This window comes from Notechis scutatus, chromosome 4 (assembly GCF_049901735.1).
Source record: "Notechis scutatus isolate UNSWTSFEM ecotype Mainland chromosome 4, rNotScu1.2, whole genome shotgun sequence".
In the NCBI taxonomy this organism is placed as follows: domain Eukaryota; kingdom Metazoa; phylum Chordata; class Lepidosauria; order Squamata; family Elapidae; genus Notechis; species Notechis scutatus.
This window is the reverse complement of record NC_142012.1, coordinates 72010029-72034712: the sequence shown is the minus strand read 5'-3', so window position 1 is coordinate 72034712 and position 24684 is coordinate 72010029. Positions and strand designations below refer to the sequence as shown.

Genomic DNA, 24684 nt, shown 5'->3' with positions numbered 1-24684 from the left:
TCAATGTCAACAAATAGGTATCTGCCTCCCACCTCTTTTGAAAGCACCTGTTTTCAAAATCCATTTTCTATTTGGCCATTTTTGGTGGGTTTAAATATCAGTATAGGCACGCAGGTCTTCTTTACGGCAGATGTTGTATATATGGTGTATGAGACTGCACAGAAAGCTCTGGAGGCTCAGTAGAATGCTGTGAATCCGGATCTTCTGGTGCATAAGAGGGCTGCTCTCTTTGTGACATTCTTAAGGTCCCAATAATCTGACACTGGGGAATCTGGGCAGTAGGGACATGCAGTAGCAGATTTTTCACCCGGAGAGGCAGCTTCGAAGGAAGTGTATGCACTTCAGCAGCATGTGGCTCAGGTTTCTAGACTAGCTTTGGCCTTGGCCCAGTGCACGCAAGCCTCCTGTCTTGTATTTCCTTGTGTCTTCAGGGAAAAATCTGCGAGGCGAGCGGCTACTTGTGGGAAAGTGCAGCACGAAGGAAGAGGACGAGGGAAAGGCAGCAAGGCAGGGAAGGGTGAGAACTGAAGAAACACACAACCTGAGTGCCTTCCGTCCTTTCTCTTTCCTTCCCTCCCTTTCCTTCTCTCGCCAGCCACTCGATCTCAGGCAGAGTGCACTTTAGCCATGCCCACCTGCCCCTGCAGTTACCGCTGCAGCATAGCTCCACATATTGGAGTAGCTCCCACTGACAGTCCTATCGCTGCTGCCACTGAAAAGACACTCAAAGATGCAAAGAAGTAAATACTCAATCAACTCCTCTTACTAGTCTGCTTATGGGCCAGATCTAAACACATCACAGGTCAGACCTGGACCATGGGTCTTGAGTTTGACATGTCCCTGACTAGATCTTATTGGGAGAAATCAGTCCCACATATATCAAAGTCCTGAACTATACTCCAGAGAGAGAACTAGTATTCATTGAGAGACTACTCTTTCAGTGACTGAAGTAATAACAGCACTGGACAAGGGAACTTATGACTGTTCCTCATAGTTGTAGTTGTTTCAGCAAACATGATTGCAACGTTCTCTCAATTAAGATGGTTACACTGTCCTTCCTTGCCAGTTTCTGATAGGCAAAGTTAGTGAGGAAGCTGGCAAAAGGTTGCAAATGGCAATCATGTGACTGCAGAATTCTGCAACATCTGTGGGCCCAGATACTTTTTTAAAACTAACTTTATTAAATTTCAGACAAAGATAAAATACAAAGTAACAAAAGCAAAAAATTAAAGGGAGGATAAAAGGGGGGAAAGTTAAAAAGAGGCAAGAAAAAAAGAGGATATAAAAGACATTTTTCTCCTGATTTTCTTTAGTACAGGTACAAATATATAATTAAATAACCTGTTACTCTAAATACAGGTAATCCGGATTATGAGTGTTCCCTTAGCGAATGTTCAAACCTATGCCATAAGCTTAGCGTTTGCAAACAAGGCCTGAAACTATGAATCTTGCAGCACCATGGTAGTTGTTTGCCCTTATGAACCACAGAGGCTCTGCAACATTAGTCCTCTACATTGCAGGCCAAAATGGAGCTTCTGAGGGGTGGATTTGCATCCAGGGGCCTTGGCAGGCTGAAATGGAGCCTCCAGGGGCTGGATCTGGCCCTTCAAGGCTCCATTAGTTCTTCCATGGGCCTCCCCCAGCAAGCTGTGTCAGCGTTCCAGCAAACCTCCACTCCAACCAATAACTCCGAGGCAGACATCTTCTCAAAAGTTTATTTTGGATAGCAACTGGCACAACTGGGGAATCCTGAATCTGAAAGCTCTGGGCTGCTCGCAATAAGTAAAAATTACAAATCCATCCCCTGCACCCATCATCACATCACATGCCCCAATCACCATCTGTCCCAACTTAAGACTTCCCCTCACTTATGTTGAAAATAACATGACCTTGAATTAGAAAAAGAATATTATGTCTAACTACATACACACCAAGAAATTCCCCTCTCCCACTTTTCCAGGCTCCAAATGTGGCAGTGTGGTTTCAATATTGAGACCACAATCTGGTCTCAATATGGCTTCCAAAGCTGACAGGCATCCCCCCTTAAAACACAACCAGGGGTTAATACATTGCCGCCTTAACCCACTCTCCCCCCTCCAAGTGGACCCTTTGACTTGTCAGGGAATTGTTCATGAAATTGTTTAATCAATATCTCATAATGTGTTTCACCCTGTACTATCAGAGGTTTGGGGGGAGCTGCTGGTACTGGCCATAGATTAGAACCAATAGCAGGCTTCAACAAGCTACTATGGAATACTGGGTGTATTTTCCCCAGCAGCTGAGGGGCACTAAGTTGGACAGTCACTGGATTGATTACCTTTGATATAGAGAATGGCCCCAGGAATTTTGGTCCCAACTTTCTACTAGGAAGTTTCAACTTAAGATATTTAGTTGACAAAAACACTTTGTTTCCCCACTGGTTGGAGAGATCTATGTTTCTCTGCCTGTTTTTTATATTCCTCAGAAGCTTCCGCTAGAGCTTTTTTTTTGCTATCCTCCCAACCTTTTTAATGATTCCATTCAATCCATTAAGGACATGGATGTTGGGGGTTCCCTAGGCAATTCTGGCATAGAGACAAAATCCACGCTAGTAGTGATTTGGAAAGGAGTTAAGCCCCTGCTGCTGTGTACTGCATTATTGTAAGCAACTTCTGCAAACGGCAACAGATCCGCCCAGTTCTCCTGTTGATAATTTACATAACGTCTAATATACTGTTCCACCATAGTGTTCGTTCTTAGCAGCAACGTTACATGCCAGATGGAATGCCGAGGAAAGCCCTTGGGACGACCCAATGGGCTTCAAATACTCCCTCCAGAATTTGGCAGTAAACTGTATGCCTCGATCTGAGATTATTCTATGAGGTATTCCGTGAAGCCGATAAATATGCTTCACGAACAGTTTCACCAGTTTCTTAGTCGAAGGTAGTCCATTACATGCTGTGAAGTGGACTTGCTTAGAGAATAAATTGATAACAGTCCAAATCACAGTAGTCCCTCTGCTCTCTGATAACTCCGCAATAAAGTCCATTGCAATTTCTTCCCACGGCTTCGTTGGTTCAGCTACTTGTTGGAGGAGGCCAGAGGGTTTCCCAGTTCTGTGTTTCATCATGGCACAAATTGAATAGATTTTACATAGTCTTCAACATCAGTTTTCATTTTTGGCCACCAGAACTGTCTTCTGACTAAATGTAGCATTTTTAGGAACCCCAACAGCGAGCCATGGCTACATTTTAGTACCATCAATCTTAGGGTATTGGGTACATAAATCTTGGTTCCTTTCCAAGCTAATCCTTCGTTCATTGTCAAATCGGTTTGATTTTCAGCAAACTATGGATCGTTAACAGTGCTGCTTTCAAATCGGTTGTCAGTTTGTCCTCTAGGAGTTTAGGGCTGTGTTTGGCTTGGCCTTGGGTGATTGCTTGGCCTACAGGTTGGGCTTCTGATATCATAGTTTGCACTACTTCTTCCTGACGACTGTCAAATTGGGGTTTTTTTGACAAGGCATCTGCCAATACGTTTTTTCCTCCTGGGATATATTTCTGGTTAAAGTTAAATTCTTGAAGTATTGAGCCCAGCAGACTTGTTTAGGAGAAAGCTTCTGAGGTGTCTTTAGAGCAGGGGTGGGCAAACTTTTTGGCTCGGGGGCCTCATTGACTTTTAAAATTTGACAGACGGGCCGCCACCTGGTGTCGAAATGCCTGTCATTACAAGTCAAAATCAAATGAATGCAATCATTCAATCATTCACATCAAACCTTAATTCTGTACCAATCTTCGGCGGGCCGGATTAAAAAGACCAATGGGCCGGATGTGGCCTGCGGGCCGTAGTTTGCCCACCCCTGCTTTAGAGCCTTGAGGTTTTTATGATCAGCCCACACCTCGAAATGCTCCTTCACTCCTTCCAGGAAATGCCTCCAAGATAGTAAAGCCCATCGCATGGCAAATGCCTTTTCCCCCCCAACTGCCCATCTACACTCTGTCAATTTTTTGGACACATAAGCGCAAGGCATCAGCTGGTCTTGAGAGTTCTTTTGAAGTAGAACCATCGTGATAGCCACATCAATGGCATCGGCTTGGACTATAAAAGGTTTGGTCGGGTCTGGATGCTGGAGGATAGGCTCTGCGGCAAAAAGGCGTTTTAATGTCTCAAAAAGGTTTCTGACAGTTCATTGTCCAAGTAAGAGGTTGATTGGGTTTTGGTTTGGTTGGGGAAGGCCCAGTTTTTAGTAATTCTGTTGAAGGGAGGGCGAACTCATCAAACAAAGGGATAAATTGTCTATAAAAATTTGCAAAACCGAAGAAGGTTTGAAACAGTTTGCGTGTTTTTGATGGTTGCCAGTCTAGCACCGCCTTCACCTTTCCAGGGTCCATTTCAATCCCCTGGTTAGACACTCGGTAGCCCAGACTCTTTATGGAATTCACATTTTGACAGCTTTGTGTGTAATTTGGCGGCTAAAAGTTTTTTCAGTACTTTCCTGACTAATTTGACATGTTCTTCGATGGTTTTGCTGAAGATAAGGATGTCAACCAAGTAGACAAGGACCCCCTTGTACAGATGTGTATGTAACACTTAATTGATTAATTACATAAATACAGTGGAGGGGGGTCTTGGAGTTCGAAAGGCATGACTCAGAACTGAAAACAACCCAGAGGGCAGTTGAATGCCGTTTTTCACTCGTCTCCCTCCTTTATGCGGACTCGGTAATAGGCTTCTCTCAGATCTAGCTTAGTAAAGATTTTGCCTTTAGACAGGTGAGTTTTTCATTAGAGGGAAGGGGGTACATGCTTTTTATGCATACCCCGTTGACGCTCCTAAAATCCACACATAAGAGCAAGCCGCCATCTTTTCTTTAAACAGTACCAGGGCTGCCAACCTAGATTTTGCTTGTTCGATGAAGCCTCTGGCTAAATTGGTATCAATGTATCTCCTCAATTCAGTCATCTCGGCTGGTGTCATGGAATATATCTTTGGTTTGGGCAGTTTTGCCCCAGGTTCTAATTCGATGGCACAATCATTGGCTCGATGAGGGGGTAAAATGTTGCATTCCTCTGCCATGTCTCTGTATTCTTTAGGAACCTGTGGCTCGCCTGGAGGAGAGTATGAAGCGGTAGCTGCTGCTTCTGGTTGTGGACCCCTGTTGGGTGGCAGTCTCTTTTCAGGAGGGACTGGGGGCAGCGGCCCAACACCAATTATGATTTTTTGGTATCCATCTTCTGTCAGACTTCCAGAAATCCTTCGTTTGAAACAGTAACAGTAATCTTTTGATGGTAGGGGCCCATTTATCCAGCCAAGCAAGTCCCAATATGATAGATTCTGACATTTTTGGAGCTACTACAAATTGTATAAGTTCACGATGCTTGCCCATTTCTAGTCTGATCAACTCTGTAATTTGGGTGGCTGAGAGTCCTCCAATTAATGTTCTATCTACCTATTCAAACTTGATTGGGCGTTTTAGGGCTTTAGTTTTTATCTCTAATTGCTCAACAATAGGGAGCCCAATAAGGCATCTGGAACACCCTGTATCTATTACTGCTTCTAACTTCCCAGCCTCCCCAGTCTCTGGCACCAACAACTTCACTTTAACTGTAAAAGGGAGAATGGAAGCACTCACCATGGGGTCCTCTTCCTCATTTGCTTTTTCGGGAAGGTTTTCTTTGGCCAGAGGTTCCTCGCTATCTTCTGTGTTTTCCATTCAAAATCCAAGAAAGAAATACTCAGACTCCATAGGTTAGAGCAAAGTTTTCCTTTTACTGAAATCAAAGTGGAAGCTACAGGTTGAATTCTGAATCTAAAGAATTTGGCGTGCAGATCACATATACAAAGGAATGGAATTGTTCCCACCCCCCCAAAGTCCAAATGACTCTTCCAATTAAAAGTTCTGAATATGATCATGTGGGCATCTTCAGGTGGTGATGAGGCCTCTGTCCGTTGACCTTGACATATTTTGATAAAACTTCGCAGCTGCGCAAAAAATAGAAAAACTAGGCAAGGAAATAGAAACTTAAATAGAGGAATTTATACTCCTCCTCCTTCCCATTTACAGCATAGGAATGTAACACCTCCAGCTTTCTTCCCTTCCAATTCCCTTCCCCCCGTTGCTAATGACAGCCGAAAGATGGAGCAGTAAGAAAGATGCAAAGTGAGAAAGAAGCAAAGCAGCACATAAGATGTAGAAGGGATCATCTTGAAGGCTGACATGAACTTCTACAGCGTGTCTGGCAAACCAGCTGGTGTCTGGAGGGTTCCGTGGAGCTCTTCTGCCTCTGACAGATGTACTGGGCCTTGGTTGTGGAACCAGTGCTAGAGCCAGACATTCAGCTGCCCTATGACCAGCCTGGTCACATCCATAGAACTTTATAATCCTTGAAGATTGGGTAGGAACAGCTTCAGCAGGTTTAGTCAGAGGGCATCTGGCCAAAATTCTCCTAGGAGAGTCCTCAGAGGGAGGCTTTTGATGTGGGTTGATTTCTCTATCCAGCCTGATGGACATGGCATACCAGTCTTGCAGTTGCTCTGGTATTCCTCTGATACTGCAGATTTTTCTGACTTCTGGATCAATCGCTTCTTTAAAATAGTGCAGAAGTATTCTGTCAGGCCAATTCATGAGGTTGCTTGCGACCCGTCTAAAGTCCCATACAAAGTCTTTTAAGGGTCGATTACCTTGCTTCATTTCCATTATTTTTTCTTCATTCTCACCTATTCTGTCTTTCACATCTAGCCCTGAGCAGCTCAACAAATGCATCAACATCATTTAGTTCAGAAGCGTCCTCATAGTATAGCTGGGCCACCCAAGCAGAAGCGTCCCCCTCATTCATCCCATCTGTAATTGTGGAAACTAGGTCACGATCTGTTGCATATTGATTTCCAAATTGATCTATATGTGACCAGATTTGGCTGAGAAAGTAAGCAAGTTTTTCAGTTTTTCCATCAAAAATTGCTCTAAATCTTGGTGAGTCTGGCCTGGAGGCAACAGGTTCCAGTCTTGGGAATTGTCTGATTCAAAAGCCCCCACATCTCTCCACTCTGACTCGTGGCTCAATCTCACAGGACTGTAGTAGGAAAGGTGTTCAGGCAGCTTCTCCTCTGGTCCCATCTCTGGATTCAGCTCAGTCTGGCAGCTTTTCCATGAATCCAGTTCCTTGGGTCGAGTGCCTAACCTCCGTCGTTCCTCTGCAGCTTCAATTGCTTGCACAAATTCTTCGGAAGGAGGATAGGGGGTCTCAATCAGTCCTCCAGTGTCCGTTCCCACCGCTCCTTCTGTAGATTACTCCTTTTCTTCCATCTTCGTTGAGTCTTTGCACTGCTCCAGCTTTGGGTCAGTGTTGGAGCTCAGCATCCGGACAGCCCTCTTTTGGGGTGCTGGTAGCTAATTAGAGATTCGGGATAATGTCAGTGTTCCAGCAAACCTCCACTTCAACCAATAATTTCTTCTCAAAAGTTTATTTTGGATAGTAACTGGCACAACTGGAGAATCCTGAAATTGAAAGTTCCAGGCTGCTTTGCAATAAGTAAAATCTACAAATCCATCCCCTGCACCCATCATCACATCACATGCCCCAATCACCATCTGTCCCAACTTAAGACTTCCCCTCACTTATGCGTAAAATAACATGACCTTGAATTAGAAAAAGAATGTTATGTCTAACTACGTACACTCTAAGAAATTCCCCCCTCTCAAGCCCCCAAAAGGGTTATGAAAAGAAAACGATCACGAGTCTGTTCAGCCAACTGGGAGGCCGCAGCAAAGATCAGGGCCAGGGCCCTAGCCCCCAAGAAGGCCTCCAAGTCTGAACTTAAGGCAGAAAAAAGAAGACATGAGGCTTTAGAGAAACAACTCACAAAAAATGCTCAACAATTACAAGAACAAGCTGTAGGAACAGAGAGGGCAGATGGAAGTCCAGCTAGCCATCTATGGAACTGGTCACCTGAAGCACGATGAGGACTATCCCCAGAACCTGAGTTTGTCAGATCCTTCTTACAGGCCACCTACTTGGAACACAGCTACACCTAACCCTCAGCAGGCTTGGCCCCTAGGGGTTTATAGGTTTAGGGAGGGAGCGAACCTTATCCCTTCTGTGACTGGGCCCCAGATGATAGTTCCTCCCCAGGAGAACAGGCCCCAAGACATCCAGGAAGTAGTTTTGGTGGCAGTCAGACAGGGCATTGCTGAAGATCTCAAACATATCCTCCACCCCCCGGGCGGAGGCACGGGTATCCTTTTTTCCTTCTGTCAGGGTAACCCTCCCCTACGGAGGGAGGTCCCCACTTCGGAACTCATGTATGCCCCTCATTATTTTTATAGCTGGGAGGGACAGGATGACAGGGGATCCTCTTACCACTCTGAATGGGGTAGTTCCTCGGAGGAGGAAGAGGGGGAAATTAAAGACCCCTCCCTCTCCGATGATGAGGAAACCAAACCAGAACAACTGTCCACAACGGCTGTCTTTAAGCCCTCCTTGTTTAGGCCCTTACTACAGAAGGCTCTGGTTACAGCCCAGTTAAGCCCAGAAGAGGTGGCTCTGGAACCACAGGCTGGCCCTTCTAGCCAGGGAGACACACTATTTTCCAAACCGGTGGTCCGAAATGAGGTTCTCCCATCTCCCTTGTTGTTCTTGGATGTAGTAAAGGACCAGTGTGAGAACCCCCTGTCAGGGTTTCGCCTTTCTTCCAGGACAAGAGGTTCTTTAATGTAGGTCCCTCCTTGGCTAACGCATTAGCTCTCCCAGCAGTAGACTGAAGCGAGGGGTGTTGACTGGCCTGAAGGTTTGTGTTCTGGGGTACGTGGTGTGCCGAAAATCTGACCCCTTGGAGGAAGTAGACAGCACTTTTCTCTTGTCTCGTGTTTCTACCACATATGGATCTAAGGCTGTTCCAAAGAGGTTTTCTCATGAGCAAGGGGCCGCCGCCAACTTCCACTTATGTTTGGAGTCGGTCTACATTGAATGTAATTTAATCTAATTGACATCCAGCAACTATTTATCAGATTTTTTTCTGTTTTCTATTTGTACAACTTTTGCACCTAGGATTAATTTATTTTATAAAAATTTCAGAAGTGCATGTGTGAAAACACAAGTCATTGTTCAATAGCAAATAAAGCATAACAAAAAAGAAAAAACATACTCTCCTCACCCAAAAAAAAGGGGGAAGGAGAAGAATCCCAATTCATGACATGAGGGCAGATAACTTATAGAACTGTCTCTTTTCAGTGATATCTACCCATCCTGTAAGATCCACTTTTATAAACCACTTTTAAATGTGTAAGTCTCTGTGCTGTGTTTTGCTCCTGGGTTGTCTCATAATGGTAGTCATGCTGTGAATGCTCTGACATAATAGGTGTCTGGAATTTCTGTTATGACCAAAATTAGACTTGGCCTGACCCTAGTAGCTTTCTATATTGGTTTTAAAAACTGGTTTTGTTGCCAAGCCTGAACTTCAGGCAGTGTGGTTGAGTCTGTATCTTTGTTATGTTAAATATGCTGTTGTTGTTATATCATGTATTGGTTTATATTTGAGATGGATGAATAAAAGAAATAATAACGAAACATTGTTATTGTTTTTATTTGAGGACATAAAAATGATGCACTATTACTTCTGACCAATAAGTCTAAAAGTAGCATAAAGTGGTTTTCATCAGCTTACGCTGATTTACCAGCTACAATCCTACTAGACAAAATTTTAATAATCCATGCCCTGGTAATTCAAGATTTTTGAAATCTGCTGTACTGCTCAGAAATTGCTGATAATGCACAGGGATGGAATTCAACCAGCGTTACTACCGGTTCAGTGATTACGTTTTGCGCTCGCATGCACGTTTCATGCGCACGCACTCTATGCGCGCATGTAAAATAACCTTAGGCTGTGCTGCCCGGACAGCTATAAAAAGCGCTGCGCGCAGGTGCGCAACGTTCAAAAGGGCTCTTTTTCCCTGCTTTTTCAACCGCAGCTGTGCCGCGCAAAGCAGCTGAGGTTGAAAAAGCAGGAAATAAAGGACAGGTAAGAGCCCAGGTGGGCGGGTGGGCCAAACAGCAGCAAATACAGAACTGGTTCTGTGTCTGCTGCTCTTCAGAGCTACCGGCTCTATAGAACCGGGCAGAACCGGTAGCATCCCACCCCTGATAATGCACCCACACATCAGGTTTATATTATCTTCACTGGCATCCAGTTTGCTTCTACAAGTAGTCCTCATTTTATGATAATTCATTTAAAGACAGTCTGGAATTATGACAACCTCAGAAAGAGTGCTTTATGGCCTCTAAAGCACTTTCAGTAGTCACAAAATGTTGTACCACTGCTACATAGTCACTTGATCTCGATCTGTGTGCTTTGCAATCTGTTTGCACTTACAATTAGTTGCTAAGTTCCCTACAATCATATGTTTACCATTTACAGTCTCTGCCAACTTCCCCAGAAAGTCAGCGGCCAAGCTCGCAAGGAAGGTTGAAAGCTGCTGCCACCTACCAAGAGAACTCTCTCATCTCTGGGAGCTGACTGAATTTGCTGCTTGCCAACAGGAACTGAGTTCCTTTGGCAGGGTGCAGAAATGAGCTCTGTTCTTGCATCCCACCAAAAGCATTCCTGTGCACGGAGGGGAGCTGAACTGCAGAGTACCTTAAATGGGTGGTGGAGGCCTGATGCAGGCCGCACATGAGTGTCTGTCTTTTTACTCAGAGGCTAAAAATCCTGCTTGCATTTCAGCAGAGAGGATTCAGCTGCTGAGCAGAGAGGCAAATAGTGTCTTGAAAAGGCCTTTTTCATATTGGTCTAGCTTTATGTTTTAATGATTTTACTATTCAATCTTTAACATATTCATTTTCGAGATTCATCGTCATGTTAGACTAATGGGAGAATGCATGGACCAATCATTTAAAATTTAGTTTGAATTATAGTTTAAAATATTTTTTTTATAAAATGATGTATCGTTGGTATTTGGCTCTGGATAGATTGGTGAAAATGAGTAGAGGGACTGGCAACAAGTGCTGGAAATGCAATCAGATTTCAAGTATATTTTACTATATGTAAGTATGCTAAATCATATTGTCAAGATTGAACTGCTTTGTTTCTTTCAAACCTTAATGTTTTTCGACTTGCCAATAAGCTGGGGAAGGATGGGGGAAATGGAATGTGGAGAATGTATGCAGAAATCGTGAGACCATGGAAGCCATCAAAGTCATTGCTGCAGGTGCTTAAGAAACAGATGGATTGTTCCCATAACAAAAGAATGTCTCATAATTGGACAATGTGATCACCCAGGGATGGGAAGAAAGGGAAGGTATTGTTTAATTGGGCAAGTATTTGTATGGGAAAAGCTAGTTTTGTTTCTTAAGTATCAACGTGATGTATCCAATAAAGTTTTACTTTTGGGAATTCAAATCTTCCAAGGGTGTTTCATTGCTTTGGGTTTGCTAATTGGACAGTTGACATATATTGGATAAATATAATAATGACAATGCAGAAAATACATAAAATACAAATCATAATGACACCTGAAACCTTTTTTCTAGATATTATGGAAAAATTGGATAGAAAAACAGTTTGGAACGCTATTTCTCTTCATTCTGCAAGGATTATTTATACTAAGCATTGGAAGGAAAAGAGGATGCTGACTGTTGAAGAGAGGACTTTAAAATGGACCAAACTGGCAGATATTGCTAAATTAACTCCATTGATTAGAGACAATGGATTAGATAAGCTTATAAGAAACCGAAAGCCATTTGTGGACTTTTGCGTGTTAAATACAATAACAGATGGGCTTTGAAGATTAATTTTACTTTTGGGGTTTCCTGTTGACTCCTTTTTTATATAGCGAACAGATGCTGGGTCAATTCAACTGGTAGATAAATAGGTTTCTACATCAGTGACATCTTTTTATATAAATAGCATTTTTATTTTTGTTGAATATAGATGGGAAAGATCTAATCTGGCTTGGTCAGTGGGACCAGAAATGTACTGTTCCAAGTTTTTGGACTCATGCTGGAGCCCATCCTCAGGGACCTTCTCTCTACTCTGCTCCAGCATGAGTTTGAAAGCTTGGAAGAATAAATCTCTGGTCCCAGTGACCGACCCAGATTCGATCTTGCATAATTATTCTGGGACATGTATATTTGCCTTCATTCGTGATATATGGGAAAGTTTACAATTACTTATAGACCTGTTATGTAAGAGGACAAGAATGTATCAGATATTTTAAATATATTTTTCAACTTTCATTCAACCAGGTGGATTTTCTATGTTCAATGTCAGGGAAATAATGTATTTACTAGCATTATACCTCACAATTTCCTTCAAAATATTGCTCAAGACATTCTTTGGCTTGTAGGTTCCTTGAAAAAGAGCATCTCTGTCTGATGTGTATTAAGCAACAGTAATAGGAATAGCATTTAGACCAGGGGTGGGATACGACAGAGTTAACAACCGGTTCAGGATTTACGAGCTTCCCTGCCCGCTGTGAGCCACGCACCTGTCAATCGTCATTAGCATGTCATTAGCACGGTGCTGCTGCCTCTGCTGCCAAGAAGCAGCCTTTGAAACAGCCTTTTCTTTCTTTTTTAACTGCAGCTGTGCCTCGTTCAGCAGCTGAAGTTGAAAAATCAGGAAATAAAGATCAGATAACAGCCCAGGTGGGTGGGTGGGCAAAAACATCAGCAGATATAGAACCAGTTCTATGTCTGCTGCTCTTCAGAGCTACCGGTTCTACAGAGGTGGACAGAACCAGTAGAAACCCACCCCTGATTTAGACTGCTCACAAGTTTACATACCCTGGCAGAATTTATTATTTCTTGGCCATTTTTCAGAGAATATGAATGATAACACAAAAACTTTTCTTTCACTCATGGTTAGTGTATGGCTGAAGCCATTTATTATCAATCAATTACTCTTTTTAAATCATAATAACAACAGAAACTACCCAAATGACCCTGATCAAAAGTTTACATACCCCAGTTCTTAATACGGTGTATTGCCCCCTTTAACATCAATGACAGCTTGAAGTCTTTTGTGTAGTGTAATTCTGTAATGCAAGAAAACTGGATGAATATGTTATAACAACATACATCCTGCAGTTTACAATTATCTCACATCCAGTTCCTCTCTCCCCAAAATATTACTGCTGTTAATCATAATAGTTATAAAAGCAATTTACATACATTTTGATAAAGTAATATATTATGAGTAATATATTATGAGTAATATTTAAATATTATGAGTAATATTTAAACTGGGATGAGGTGGGAAGGGAGAAGGGAAGGAAGACTGAATGATTATGCACTTTCAGGTTATACAAGAGAAGTTACAGGTCTCTTAGCAATTAAAAATTGTAATAAAAATAATGACTATCTTTAGTGAATAAGTTTCATATATTCTTTTTTTTACTCTGTATCTTTTTTCTATTATTGTATTGATATATAGACAAAGAACTTTTTAGATTTCTTTGTGTGGTTTATTTGAATATAAGTGTAAATAAATAAACCAGTCAAGTCATCTTGGGGTTGCCAGACTTGAATCTCAGCAGCGTTCTTCCTTCACATACAAGTAACTTTTATGATATTTAATTTTGTCTTCTGATTTAGAACTTTCAGCCGTTGAACCTATTGTTTTTCTTCGACCTTTTCTGGAAGTTATTCGATCAGAAGATACCACAGGCCCGATTACTGGACTAGCTCTGACATCAGTAAACAAATTCCTTTCGTATGGACTAATAGGTATGGATTGAGACAATTTTCTTTCTTATTGTAAACTAAAACGGTCACATAATCATATTATGGGTGCTTGGAAATCAGCTTTCAATTACAAAGTTGCACTGTTCCAGGGTCATGTGATCACTATTTGCACACTTTACAGCCAGCTACCAACAAGTGGAATCAGTGGAGAAGCTGCCAGTAAAACCTGAAAATTTCAATCATGTGAAGTCTTGCTTAACAACCACATTGCTTAGCCACTGAGTTGCTGGGCCCAATTGTGGTAGCTAAGTGCAGACTACCTGTACAATAAAATCAATAAAATATAACAAAATAAAGGTAAAATATGGTAAACATGATGAAGCAATGGGTCACACAACAGACCCTCATATAGCTCCAGCTCACATTCCTTGAGCCTCCCAAGGCTCCATGCTCCTTACTGCCCCATTGGATCCCTATAGGCTTTGGGTTTGCTTTCTCACCCACCAGGCCCCCACAGGCCATGGGCCTGCTTTCAGTTCTGCTGGGACCCACATTCTCCTTCAGTCCCAGATGTAGTTGCTTGCTCTTCTTTCCCAGTGCAATCTCCCAATTCTCTAGGGGTCTGGAATTTGTGTTGGGAAAGGAGAACAGGTTGCTCTGCCTGTCAGCTTCCATGCAGGCTACATGATTCTGTCCTAGAAGTGGGCACCATTTTGAATTACTCCATTAATTAGAGAAAAGATATATTTTACTGGAAATCAAGTGGTAGCAACAAAAGAATTCTGAATCTGAGAAAATGAGCGTGTAAATCACATATAAAAAGTGATGGCAACGTTCCCACCCCCAATAGTTCAATTAGCTCATCCAATTAAAACTTGTGTATAGCATCATGTAGGCATCTCCAGGTGGTGATGAGGCCTCTGTCCATTGACCTTGACATATTTTGATAAAGAGTTGCGGCTGCGCATAGCATAGGATAGAAGCCTAAGCAAGAACCTCCCCCCCCCAACTTATACAGTTCTGTTTTGTAACACCTCCAGCTTGCTTCCTATAACCATGTCCCCCCTCCACCCCCCGTTACTTATGACAGCCGAAAGATGCAAAGCAAAGGGAGAAAATCTTGAAGGCTGACATTCGGCCCTCCTGCAAAAGAGGCGTTAGTCCTATAAAAGATAAAAATAGAAGATAACAGAAAATATACATATAACACCATAATACTATATTTTAGGATTTATCAGGATATTTAGTATGAAATGCATTGATAAGCTTAGGAGCTCTAACATCCTTCTCATTCACCCATTTGGACTGGGAAGGAGGAAAATGTTTCCAAACAATCAAATATTGGAGTCGACCCCTTTGTTTTCGAGAATCCAAAATTTCTTTAACTTCCAAATGTTGTTCACTTTCAATTAGCAATGGCATGGGGGGATCGACCTGAGTCGGTCTCAACTCGGAGGTATGTTCAGGTTTTAATAAACTAACATGGAAAACGGTGGATCCATCGGAGGGTTTTAGGCAATTTCAGTTGGACTGCCACAGGGTTCACAATTCATTCAATTGGGAAAGGTCCAACATACTTAGTTCCAAGCTTTTTTGACTTTTGTGTGGTCTGCCAATATCTGGTGGATAAAAAGACCTTGTCACCAACTTGATATGGTTTTTGTGGAGTTCTCTTTTTATCTGCAAATTTTTTATGGGCCTGATGAGCATCATCTAATGCTTTACGGGTAACCGGCCAGGTAAGCTGGAGCTTTGTTATCCATTCATCTAATGACTGAATGTTAGGTTTCTCCTGTGGAAGCTCGGGTATGGGTACAAAGTCTTGTCCCGAAGCCACTTTAAATGGAGTAAACCCAGTACTACTATGTACCAAATTGTTATACGCCACCTCAGCGAATGGCAGAAGTCCAATCATCTTACTGATAATTTATATAACATCTAAGATACTGTTCCAATACCGAGTTAGTCCTCTCACAAGCCCCATTGGTTTGTGGGTGGTGGGCGGAGCTTAAGCCCTGGGCGGAGCCCAATAACTTCAGGAACTCCTTCCAAAAGTTTGATGTAAACTGGACACCCCTGTCTGAGATTATGCGTTCAGGAACCCCATGTAACCTGTAGATATGTAAAATAAACAGTTTAGCCAACGTTTTTGCAGATGGGATTTTCGCACAAGGTATGATATGTACCTGTTTGGAAAAAAAATCTGTTACTACCCAAATAACTGTATTTCCCCCACTTTCAGGTAATTCCACTATAAAATCCATAGAGATTTCCTTCCATGGAGCAGTTGGCCTAGCCACATTTTGTAGTAAGCCTGCTGGTTTCCCAGGAGGCCGTTTGGCTGAGGTACAGATAGGACAGCTAGCCACATAAGTCTCAATGTCCTTTTTCAAGGTAGGCCACCAAAATTGCCTTTTAACCAAGTGTAAGTCTTCACATATCCAAAATGTTCAGCAGCTTTAGAATCATGAGCTTGCTGTAATATGTGGTTTCTCAGCTTTGCTGGCACATATAATTTGGCCCCCACCCATGCCAATCCATCTCTAACCGTACAGTTATTTGAGTGAGCAAGGAACCAATAATCAAGTTTTAGAGCTTCTTTTAATTGTGCAGTTAAATCATTTGATAAATCAACTTCCTTCTTTTTTTGGGATCTGGTAACTACTGGAGTTGCCAACTGTTTGGTTGGGACAATAGGCCGTACCACTTCTTGGCGAGCACTATTATATTGAGATAATCTAGATAAAGCATCCTCCATGAAGTTCTTCCCCCCTGGAATGTACTTCAGTGAAAAATTAAAGCGTTTAAAGTATTGCGTCCAGCGAACTTGCTTGGGAGACAGTTTCCGAGGCGTTTTCAAAGCCTCCAAATTTTTATGATCCGTCCACACCTCAAAGGGGTGTTTTGCCCCTTCTAGGAAATGCCTCCAGGTTAACAGAGCCCAGAGAACTGCAAAAGCTTCTTTTTCCCAGATGGCCCATCTTCTTTCGGTTTCAGTTAATTTACAGGAAGTATATGCACACGGTTGCAAAGTCCCTGTCTCGTTTGCTTGTAGTAACACCGCCCCAACTCTTACGTCACTCACATTGGCTTGGATTACAAAAGGAGCGTCCATGTCCGGGTGCTTGAGTACTGGTTCAGCAGCAAACAGTCATTTCAGCTTCTCAAAAGCAGCTTGGCACTCCATGGATCACTCCAGTGATTTACTAGGCTTCGGTTTCACCTCTCCTTTGGTTTTTAGGAGGTTTGTGATAGGCATTGCAATCTTCACAAAAGCAGGGATAAATTGACGGTAAAAATTAGCAAATCCCAAGAAACTTTGAAGTTGTTTCCTGGTGCGGGGAGGGGCCCATTCCCAAACGGCACGAACTTTCCCTATATCCATTTCTATGCCGTCATATGATATTCAATAGCCTAAATAGTCATTTTTTTCCTGGTGGAATTCACACTTGGACAACTTTGCGTACAGCTCAGCAGCTCGAAGTTTTTCCAGAACTGACTGCAGTAGTTTCACATGTTCATCACGAGTCTTTGTGTAGATAAGAATATCATCAAGATAAACCAACACTCCTTTGTATAAATGTTCATGCAACACCTGATTTATCATTTGCATGAATACTGCAGCCCCCCCCCCCCCTGTAGGCTAAATGGAAGAACGTTGAATTGGAAACAGCCCATTGGGCAGTTAAAAGCAGTTTTCCATTCATCCCCTTCCTTAATTTGAACTCGGTTGGATGCTTCTCTCAGGTTGAGTTTCATAAAAATTTTCCCTTTGGCCAAGTGGGCCAACATATCCTTCATTGAGGGGAGGAGGGGGTACACGTTCTCCACTGAAATAGTCTTGAGGTTTCTATAGTCAACACATAAACGCAGAGAGCCATCTTTCTTCTCACGGAACAATACTGGGGCTGATACTCGGGGCTTAGCAGGCTGGATGAAACCACGTTCCCAATTTTTATCAATAAATGACTGCAGTTCTTTTAGCTCCCGCGGTATCATCGAGTACAGTTTTGGTTTTGGGACTTTCACTCCTGGCAAAATTTCAATGCTGTAATCTGTTGAGCGATGGGGGGGAAGCTTGTCCGAGGCCTTTTCACTGAATACCTCCTTTAAGTCCCAATATTCCTCTGGAATTTTCTCCTCCCCGCTCAGATTCTCGGTGCCAGTGGAGGCCAGCTCTGTGGGATACTTGGGTTTTGGTTGAGATTGCCCCTCCCCTTCTGGAGGTTGGTCAATACGTATGCGCAATGATCCCCTCCTCCAGTCGATGTGAGGTTTCCATTTTCGGAGCCAGGGCAAACCCAGTATTAGGGAGCGCTCCATCTCAGGAAACACAAAGTCTCTCTATGCTTCCCCATCGTCATTTCTACTGGTTCTGTTATGAAATGTGCAGGGCCGCCCCCAGCTACCGATCTATCCCGTTGGCAAAAAGCTATGGCGTTTTTAAAGTCTTTAGCCTTAAGCCCATTTTCTCTACTACCTCCGAGCTGATTACGCACCTTGTGTACCCAGAGTCTAACAAGGCCAACATTTCCCCTTTGGCTCCCGACGTGGGTACCCTTAATCTCACTGGAATGTTCATAGGGCCCTTGTTTGGACTTTCCAGTGAGTCGTCTTCCGATTCGGATTCACTCTCTTCAGAAGAGGTTGGAGTTCCCAGTTCCTCTCCTTTTGGAGGGGCGACCTCTACAATCTCCTCTGCTTTGAGCGCCGTTTCGTGAGGCTTTGCTGGGGTTTTTTCAGGTTTTCTTCCTCCTCCTGGCGCCCCCTTTGGCTCTAGCTTGGCATGGCAGTCTGCAGCCTGGTGACCTTCCTTCCCACATTGGAAGCATGCAGTGGTCTTGGGTTTTGCCGCCATCCCTCCCTTTTGAGGTTTTAAGGTTTCTCAAGGGCTGGAGGGGGAGGACTTGCTCCAACCAAGCCCACCCGGCCTCTGTTTTGGGTCAGATAAATTTCCACCTCTGCTGCCAGCATGTACCTGCAGCTCACTGGGGTCTCTTCTGGCAATACAGCTTTGATAAACATCTTCAAAAGCTTCTATCAGGGCTCCCTGGGACCAGCTTCGAATATGACACGCCAGCTCTCTAAATTCCTGGGTGTAGTCGGCCACTGATCTCCGCCCCTGATTTATGGTTCTGTTTTGTAACACCTCCAGCTCACTTCCCATGACCATGTCCCCCCTCCCCCCCATTACTTATGACCGCCGAAAGATGCAAAGCAAAGGAAGAAAATCTTGAAGGCTGACAGTGGCATATTTTCCTAGGAAGTATGTTTACACTGGCCTTGGTATATTAAACATTATTTTGTGTTCTTAGATTCAAATCATGAGGGCGCAGCTGAGGGAATGGAAAACTTGGCAGATGCTGTAACACATGCCCGATTTGTGGGCACAGATCCTGCAAGTGATGAGGTTGTCTTGATGAAGATCTTGCAGGTATATTGGACATGGTGGAATTTTTTTGGTATTATCTGTATCCTGCAAAACTGTGATGTACGTTGTGATCAGAATTTCCTCTGAATTCATTCCTGTTAAGAGGTTCTAATTAAACATATGAAGCACAAAAATAGAACATGTTTAATAAACATTTTCTAATTTTGTTGGGGGGGAAATGAAACATTATTTTGTGTTCTTAGATTAAAATCATGAAAGCACAGCTGAGGGTTGTGGTTAGTTTTTTAGGGAGTAAGTTGATGCAGATGTTTGTAAAATACAAATTTAATGGCTTTTTCTATAAAAACTGAACATTGGGAGTCTTTTCTTCACAATACAGCTTATGGAAATAAATTGTGCCCTGATCAAAGGAGATCCCTGCAGACCATAGAAAAATGATCTTTGATACTCATGATGTGGAAAATAGGCTACAAAATCATTGCCAAAGAACATGATTCATTGCCAATCCACTGTCAAATAGATAATATATAGACTGAATATAAAATGCAATACCATAGTTACTCATCCATCCAGAAATATCCCAGGAGCAAAGTATGCTTTACTATGGAGGCTGCAAAGAATTCCAGAATAATGACAAAGGAACTGCAGGCATTTACATTTTCTTATTGTAAGCATTCTTTGGTCTTTTATAAAGAAAAACCTGGACAAGAGTAGTATGCATGGAAATATATAACGAATCCATTGGTCTCCAGAAAATCCATTGCTGTCTATCTCACCTGAAAGATTCCACAGACTTTTGGAACAACTATGAAGTATGATAATGGGACTATCATAGTTTGGGGCTAACTTGCAATCACTGAAGGAAAAATGGATTCTGGATTATATCACCAAATATACAGGAAAGCTATAGAATATGCGTCCATGAGCTGAAACTTAAATGAAAGTCATGGAGCACAACAGTGGTCCTAAACTCATAAGTAAATCTATACAGAATGACCAAAACCAAAAAAACCTCACATTTTGGAACTTTGGAACATGAACATATAATGCCTCAACTTTAATGCAAGTAAAATATTGTGTATTTTACACCAGACAGCCTCAAAATACCAATAAGTTGAAACCGTTATAAAAGAGGCATTGCTGTGTTGAAAAAGGTGTTATTACATACTACCTCTGTAGTAACATTTCATATACTTTTTCCAATAAAGGCTTCATTGACTCACTAAGTTCAATAAAGACATTAACGTATATTATTTTGTAAATTATTGGTCAGACTTTATTCATTGACTTATCTAAAACTCAGACTACATTGTTAGTCAGAGTTCTTAAAAATTATGAGTAATTTTAAGGATTCACAAACTCTCAATCTCTCTGTTTGTTCATAGAGACTGATTTTGGGAAATGTTTTGTTTAGAATTCATGTTGTATCCAAACAATCTGTGGCAGGGAAAGAATATTTTTGCTCTCATTCACTTATATAGGACCAGTTGTCTAAGTGGTAATACTAAAAATAAGTATTCTCCCACTGTTGATATTTAAACTGTTTCTTTGTTATTTCATATGAATATTTTTGGTATTAAAATGTGATTAGAATATAACATTTCATATTGATTTGTTCTTTCAGGTCTTGAGGACTCTCCTCCTCGCTCCAGTTGGAGCTCATCTCACGAATGAATCTGTGTGTGAAATAATGCAGTCTTGCTTTCGTATATGCTTTGAGATGAGGCTTAGTGGTAGGTCTGCAATGTAAACAAGCAAAACATAAACATTTATATTATTTTGGCATATATTATTTCTGTATTTAATAAGTCTGAATGCTGAAAAGTAAATAAACATAAAATATGCTAAATGTGTGAAATTGAGTTTACATTCCTTAATTTTTTTTAGAAAAGTAGTAGACTTTGCTAATCATTTCCTGCTCTTCTGTGTCTTTTCCTTTCTCATCTCTACATTTCTCTATCTCTGTAGGGTGGCTTGGTGTATCTTTCCTTTTCTTTCTGCACAGCTGAGCCTGGATTGGTTTTAATAAATTTCTAGTAATCCTTTGTAAACAACACTTGGAGGGAAGTCTACACAAAGAAGCCTCTAGATAATATCACATGGGATAATGACACCTGTGTTATTTGTTTTTGTCTTCAGAGTTATTGAGAAAATCTGCAGAGCACACTCTGGTCGACATGGTACAGCTGCTCTTCACAAGGTAAACGTTCTTGTGTTTGTCTCAGCACTGCTCAAATGACCCTTCAAAGGTGGGAAGATTGCACATTTCCAAATATGTTAGTGTTTATGTATATTCATACTCTATTCGAAGTATTGCCAGGCCCTTGCAAAGCTTGTCCTTTCATCAGTATGTATCGTCTTCACTGGCAATAAGGAGGAATAAAATAATATATGAAACTGAGGAATATTATCACATAATAGGAATAACATAAACTAATGAAAAATAATGGCTTCAGCAACTAAAGACTACCCTAAATTTTCAGTCTTACTATCTCTAGGAAAACAAGAAACTCATCAAAGAACATGAAAGAGACGTGTTCTTATTGTGCAAGACTCCTAGTGAACTCTTTATGTTTCATCTGACAGATTCAACAGCCTTTGGCCTGACTAAATCTCAATAAATCATCTGTATTTTAGAGGCATTTGGAAAGCAAATTCTGTCATTATTTTCTCTGACTGTTCATAACTTGTATGACAAATTTTAGTCTTTTAAATATATTAAATAAATTATTGTGATCTTAGAATGCAGCAGTGATCTAAAAACTGAAAACTGGCACAGCCTGCAGAGTTGGAAAACTTTAATAACATCTAGTTTGCCATCCCTGTCTCTGCTCTAGTGATAAGCTGGTACCCCCACTTCTGAGCACTATAGTTCAAGAAGCAGTTACAGGTAGCCTACCCAGCATGAACTGAAGAAATGAGACTAGAATCCCTTTAAACATATCTGCATTGGAGACAAATAAACTGTAGAAGGGGAATCTGTGGCTGAAATAAAGTTGCTGATGTTACTGAATTATGGCTGCAAGTAGATTGATTCAGTATCAACTGTCATGTCCAACGATGAGTTGTAGCTCAGTGAATTTTCTGTTTTTATATCCGGATGAACAAAACCAATGAAAGGGAACCCAATTTTCTGTTGTCAAAATTCTCTGTTACCACTCCCCCCCCCCCAAAAAAAAATTAATAATAATTCATGGAAGCATTAGATTGAAGCGGCTTTGGAGGCCTTGTGGTCAAATTTCCTGCCCAGGGCAGAAAAATCCTCAGGCTATTGCAGACATCTGTCTGTAGCCATAATTCAGCAACACCAGCAACTTTATTTCAGCCACAGATTCCCCTGTCCAACTTTTGTTTGAAAATCTCGAGTAATACAGCATTTATGACTCCAGGTAAATTAATCCCCACTAGCCCACATGGACAAATGTTTTTCCTTATTTCAAATTTGGAGATCCCTCTGCAGAGCTCACACCCATTTGTTCTTGTCTTACCCTTTTTCCCTTTAGCTTTCTTTTCTTTAGGTTGAACATATATCATTCGTTTAACCATGGCATGAGGTTTATTTATTTATTAGCCTTCAAACCCGACACCATCTTTGTTGCTGTTTTCTGCACACTTTCCAGTTTATCAGCATGCTTCTGGACATGGCATTCCAAATGTGGTGTGACTAGTGCAGTGTAAAATAAAATTATTATTTCCCATGATAATATTATACCTCAATTGATGTAACAATGGCTCTTTTGGAAGCTGTAGCATAGTGCTGGCTAATGGTTTTCCAGGACATGAGAGCCTTCTTACAAGTCTTACTGCTGAGCCAGGTACGACCTATCTTATTCTTTTTCATCTACTCCTGTTCATCTATATTTTCCTCCTCCTATTTTCAATACAACAACCACACTATGAGATGGGTTGTAAATTCACTGTACTTAATTAAACAATTCTTTTCTAAATACTTGCAAACCTATTTCTTAATCATCTGAGTGCAAGCTGACCAGTGTTGTTCCCTGAGTTGTCCTTCTCCCCTTTTTTGAGCTTGGGAACAACATATTCCCTTTTCCAATACTCTGGTACTATACTTGTCCTCCAAATTAAAAACTGCTGAACCACAACCCATGTTACCATGATTATTAGTTAGCAGCTGCTTGTCCTTCCCCAATAAAACAAAACAAAGGAATTATATGCATCTAAAACTATGCTGTGTGGCCCATGGATGCCAGTAATAGATATAGAAAGGTCAGTTTTCATAAAATATTTTATGAAAAACACTTTTGAAAACTCTGAACAATTAGCTGGTATGTAGTACACAGGTTTTTGGTAATTACAGTTGAAGTTAAGTTAGCACAATATCCAGGATGGTTTAGAATAGGAGAAAATGATTTGCACTGACGGTTGGGTCAGCCCTTCAGTATAACCCAGGCCAGGAAACAGGCATGGCAAGAATTACAGGAAACTTTTAATTTTTATAGGGTAAAATGCAGAATTTTGAAAGTCTGTCAGTGTTTTCCTCTGCTTCCATCTTCTGCCAAACAAAATCAAAGTGGCGCTATTTTAAGTTTCTTTCTCATATTTTCCTCTTAGACGGAATAATCTTTTCTGAAAATTCACCTGTAATGGTTTTGCTCATATCTACATTTTCCAAAGGTCAGGTCCACGTTTCTTCAAAGATATGCCACTTATTTTCTTCAGATTTTAGGTAGGGAACTAAAAAAATAAATAAAATACGAAATTATTACTTTTGCTTACTTCAGAGTCAGCATAGTATCAATGTTTTTGCCGTCCTTGGAATCCAACCATTTGACATTTTGTTGGTGAATTCTCAGGAGCACTTTGCTAGATGCAATTATACAGAAAATTCACTGAGCTACAACTCATTGTTGGACATGACAGTTGATACTGAATCAATCTACTTGCAGCCATAATTCAGTAACATCAGCAGCTTTATTTCAACCACAGATTCCCCTGTCCAACTTTTGTTTGAAAATCTCGAGTAATACAGCATTTATGACTCCAGGTAAATTAATCCCCACTAGCCCTCATGGACAATTTTTTTTCCTTATTTCAAATTTGGAGATCTCTCTGCAGAGCTCACACCCATTTGTTCTTGTCTTACCCTTTTTCCCTTTAGCTTGCTTTTCTTTAGGTTGAACATATACTATTCTTTTAATCATGTCATGAGGTTTATTTATTTATTAGCCTTCAAACCCGACACCATCTTCATCGAGATAAACTAGAACCCCTTTGTACAAAAAAATCATGGAGAGTCTCATTAATTAGTTGCAAAAACACGGCAGGTGCCCTTTGTAGTCCGAAAGGGAGCACTTTAAATTGGTAGCATCCCAGTGGGGTGTTAAAAGCCGTCTTCCACTCATCCCCCTCCCTTATTCTGATGCGGTAGTATGCGTCTCGTAGATCTAACTTTGAAAAAAAAATTCCTTTAGAGAGATGGGCTAGCATGTCCTTCATGAAGGAGGGGAGTGGGTACATATTCTCCACATTGATGGCATTTAGATTTTTGTAATTCACACAGACGCAAAGAGCCATCTTTCTTACTGCGGAATAATACTTGGGGCTGCTATTTTTGGTCAAGTAGGTTCGATGAAATCCCTTTTTAGATTTTTATTGATAAATCCTCTGAGTTTT

At 41.4% G+C, this 24684-nt stretch overlaps 1 protein-coding gene across 4 annotated transcripts in view; it reads left to right on the top strand.

The window, feature by feature from the left end:
• The window catches only part of GBF1 (golgi brefeldin A resistant guanine nucleotide exchange factor 1), a 348645-nt gene that overhangs the window by 100595 nt on the left and 223366 nt on the right, over nucleotides 1–24684 (top strand). For all 4 annotated transcript variants that reach the window (XM_087963724.1, XM_026674267.2, XM_026674268.2 and 1 more), the window contains exons 4-7: nucleotides 13566–13697; nucleotides 18971–19089; nucleotides 20672–20780; nucleotides 21187–21247. In XM_087963724.1, the coding sequence (XP_087819850.1) occupies nucleotides 13566–13697; nucleotides 18971–19089; nucleotides 20672–20780; nucleotides 21187–21247 (421 nt within the window). The remainder of the gene's footprint in view (nucleotides 1–13565; nucleotides 13698–18970; nucleotides 19090–20671; nucleotides 20781–21186; nucleotides 21248–24684) is intronic.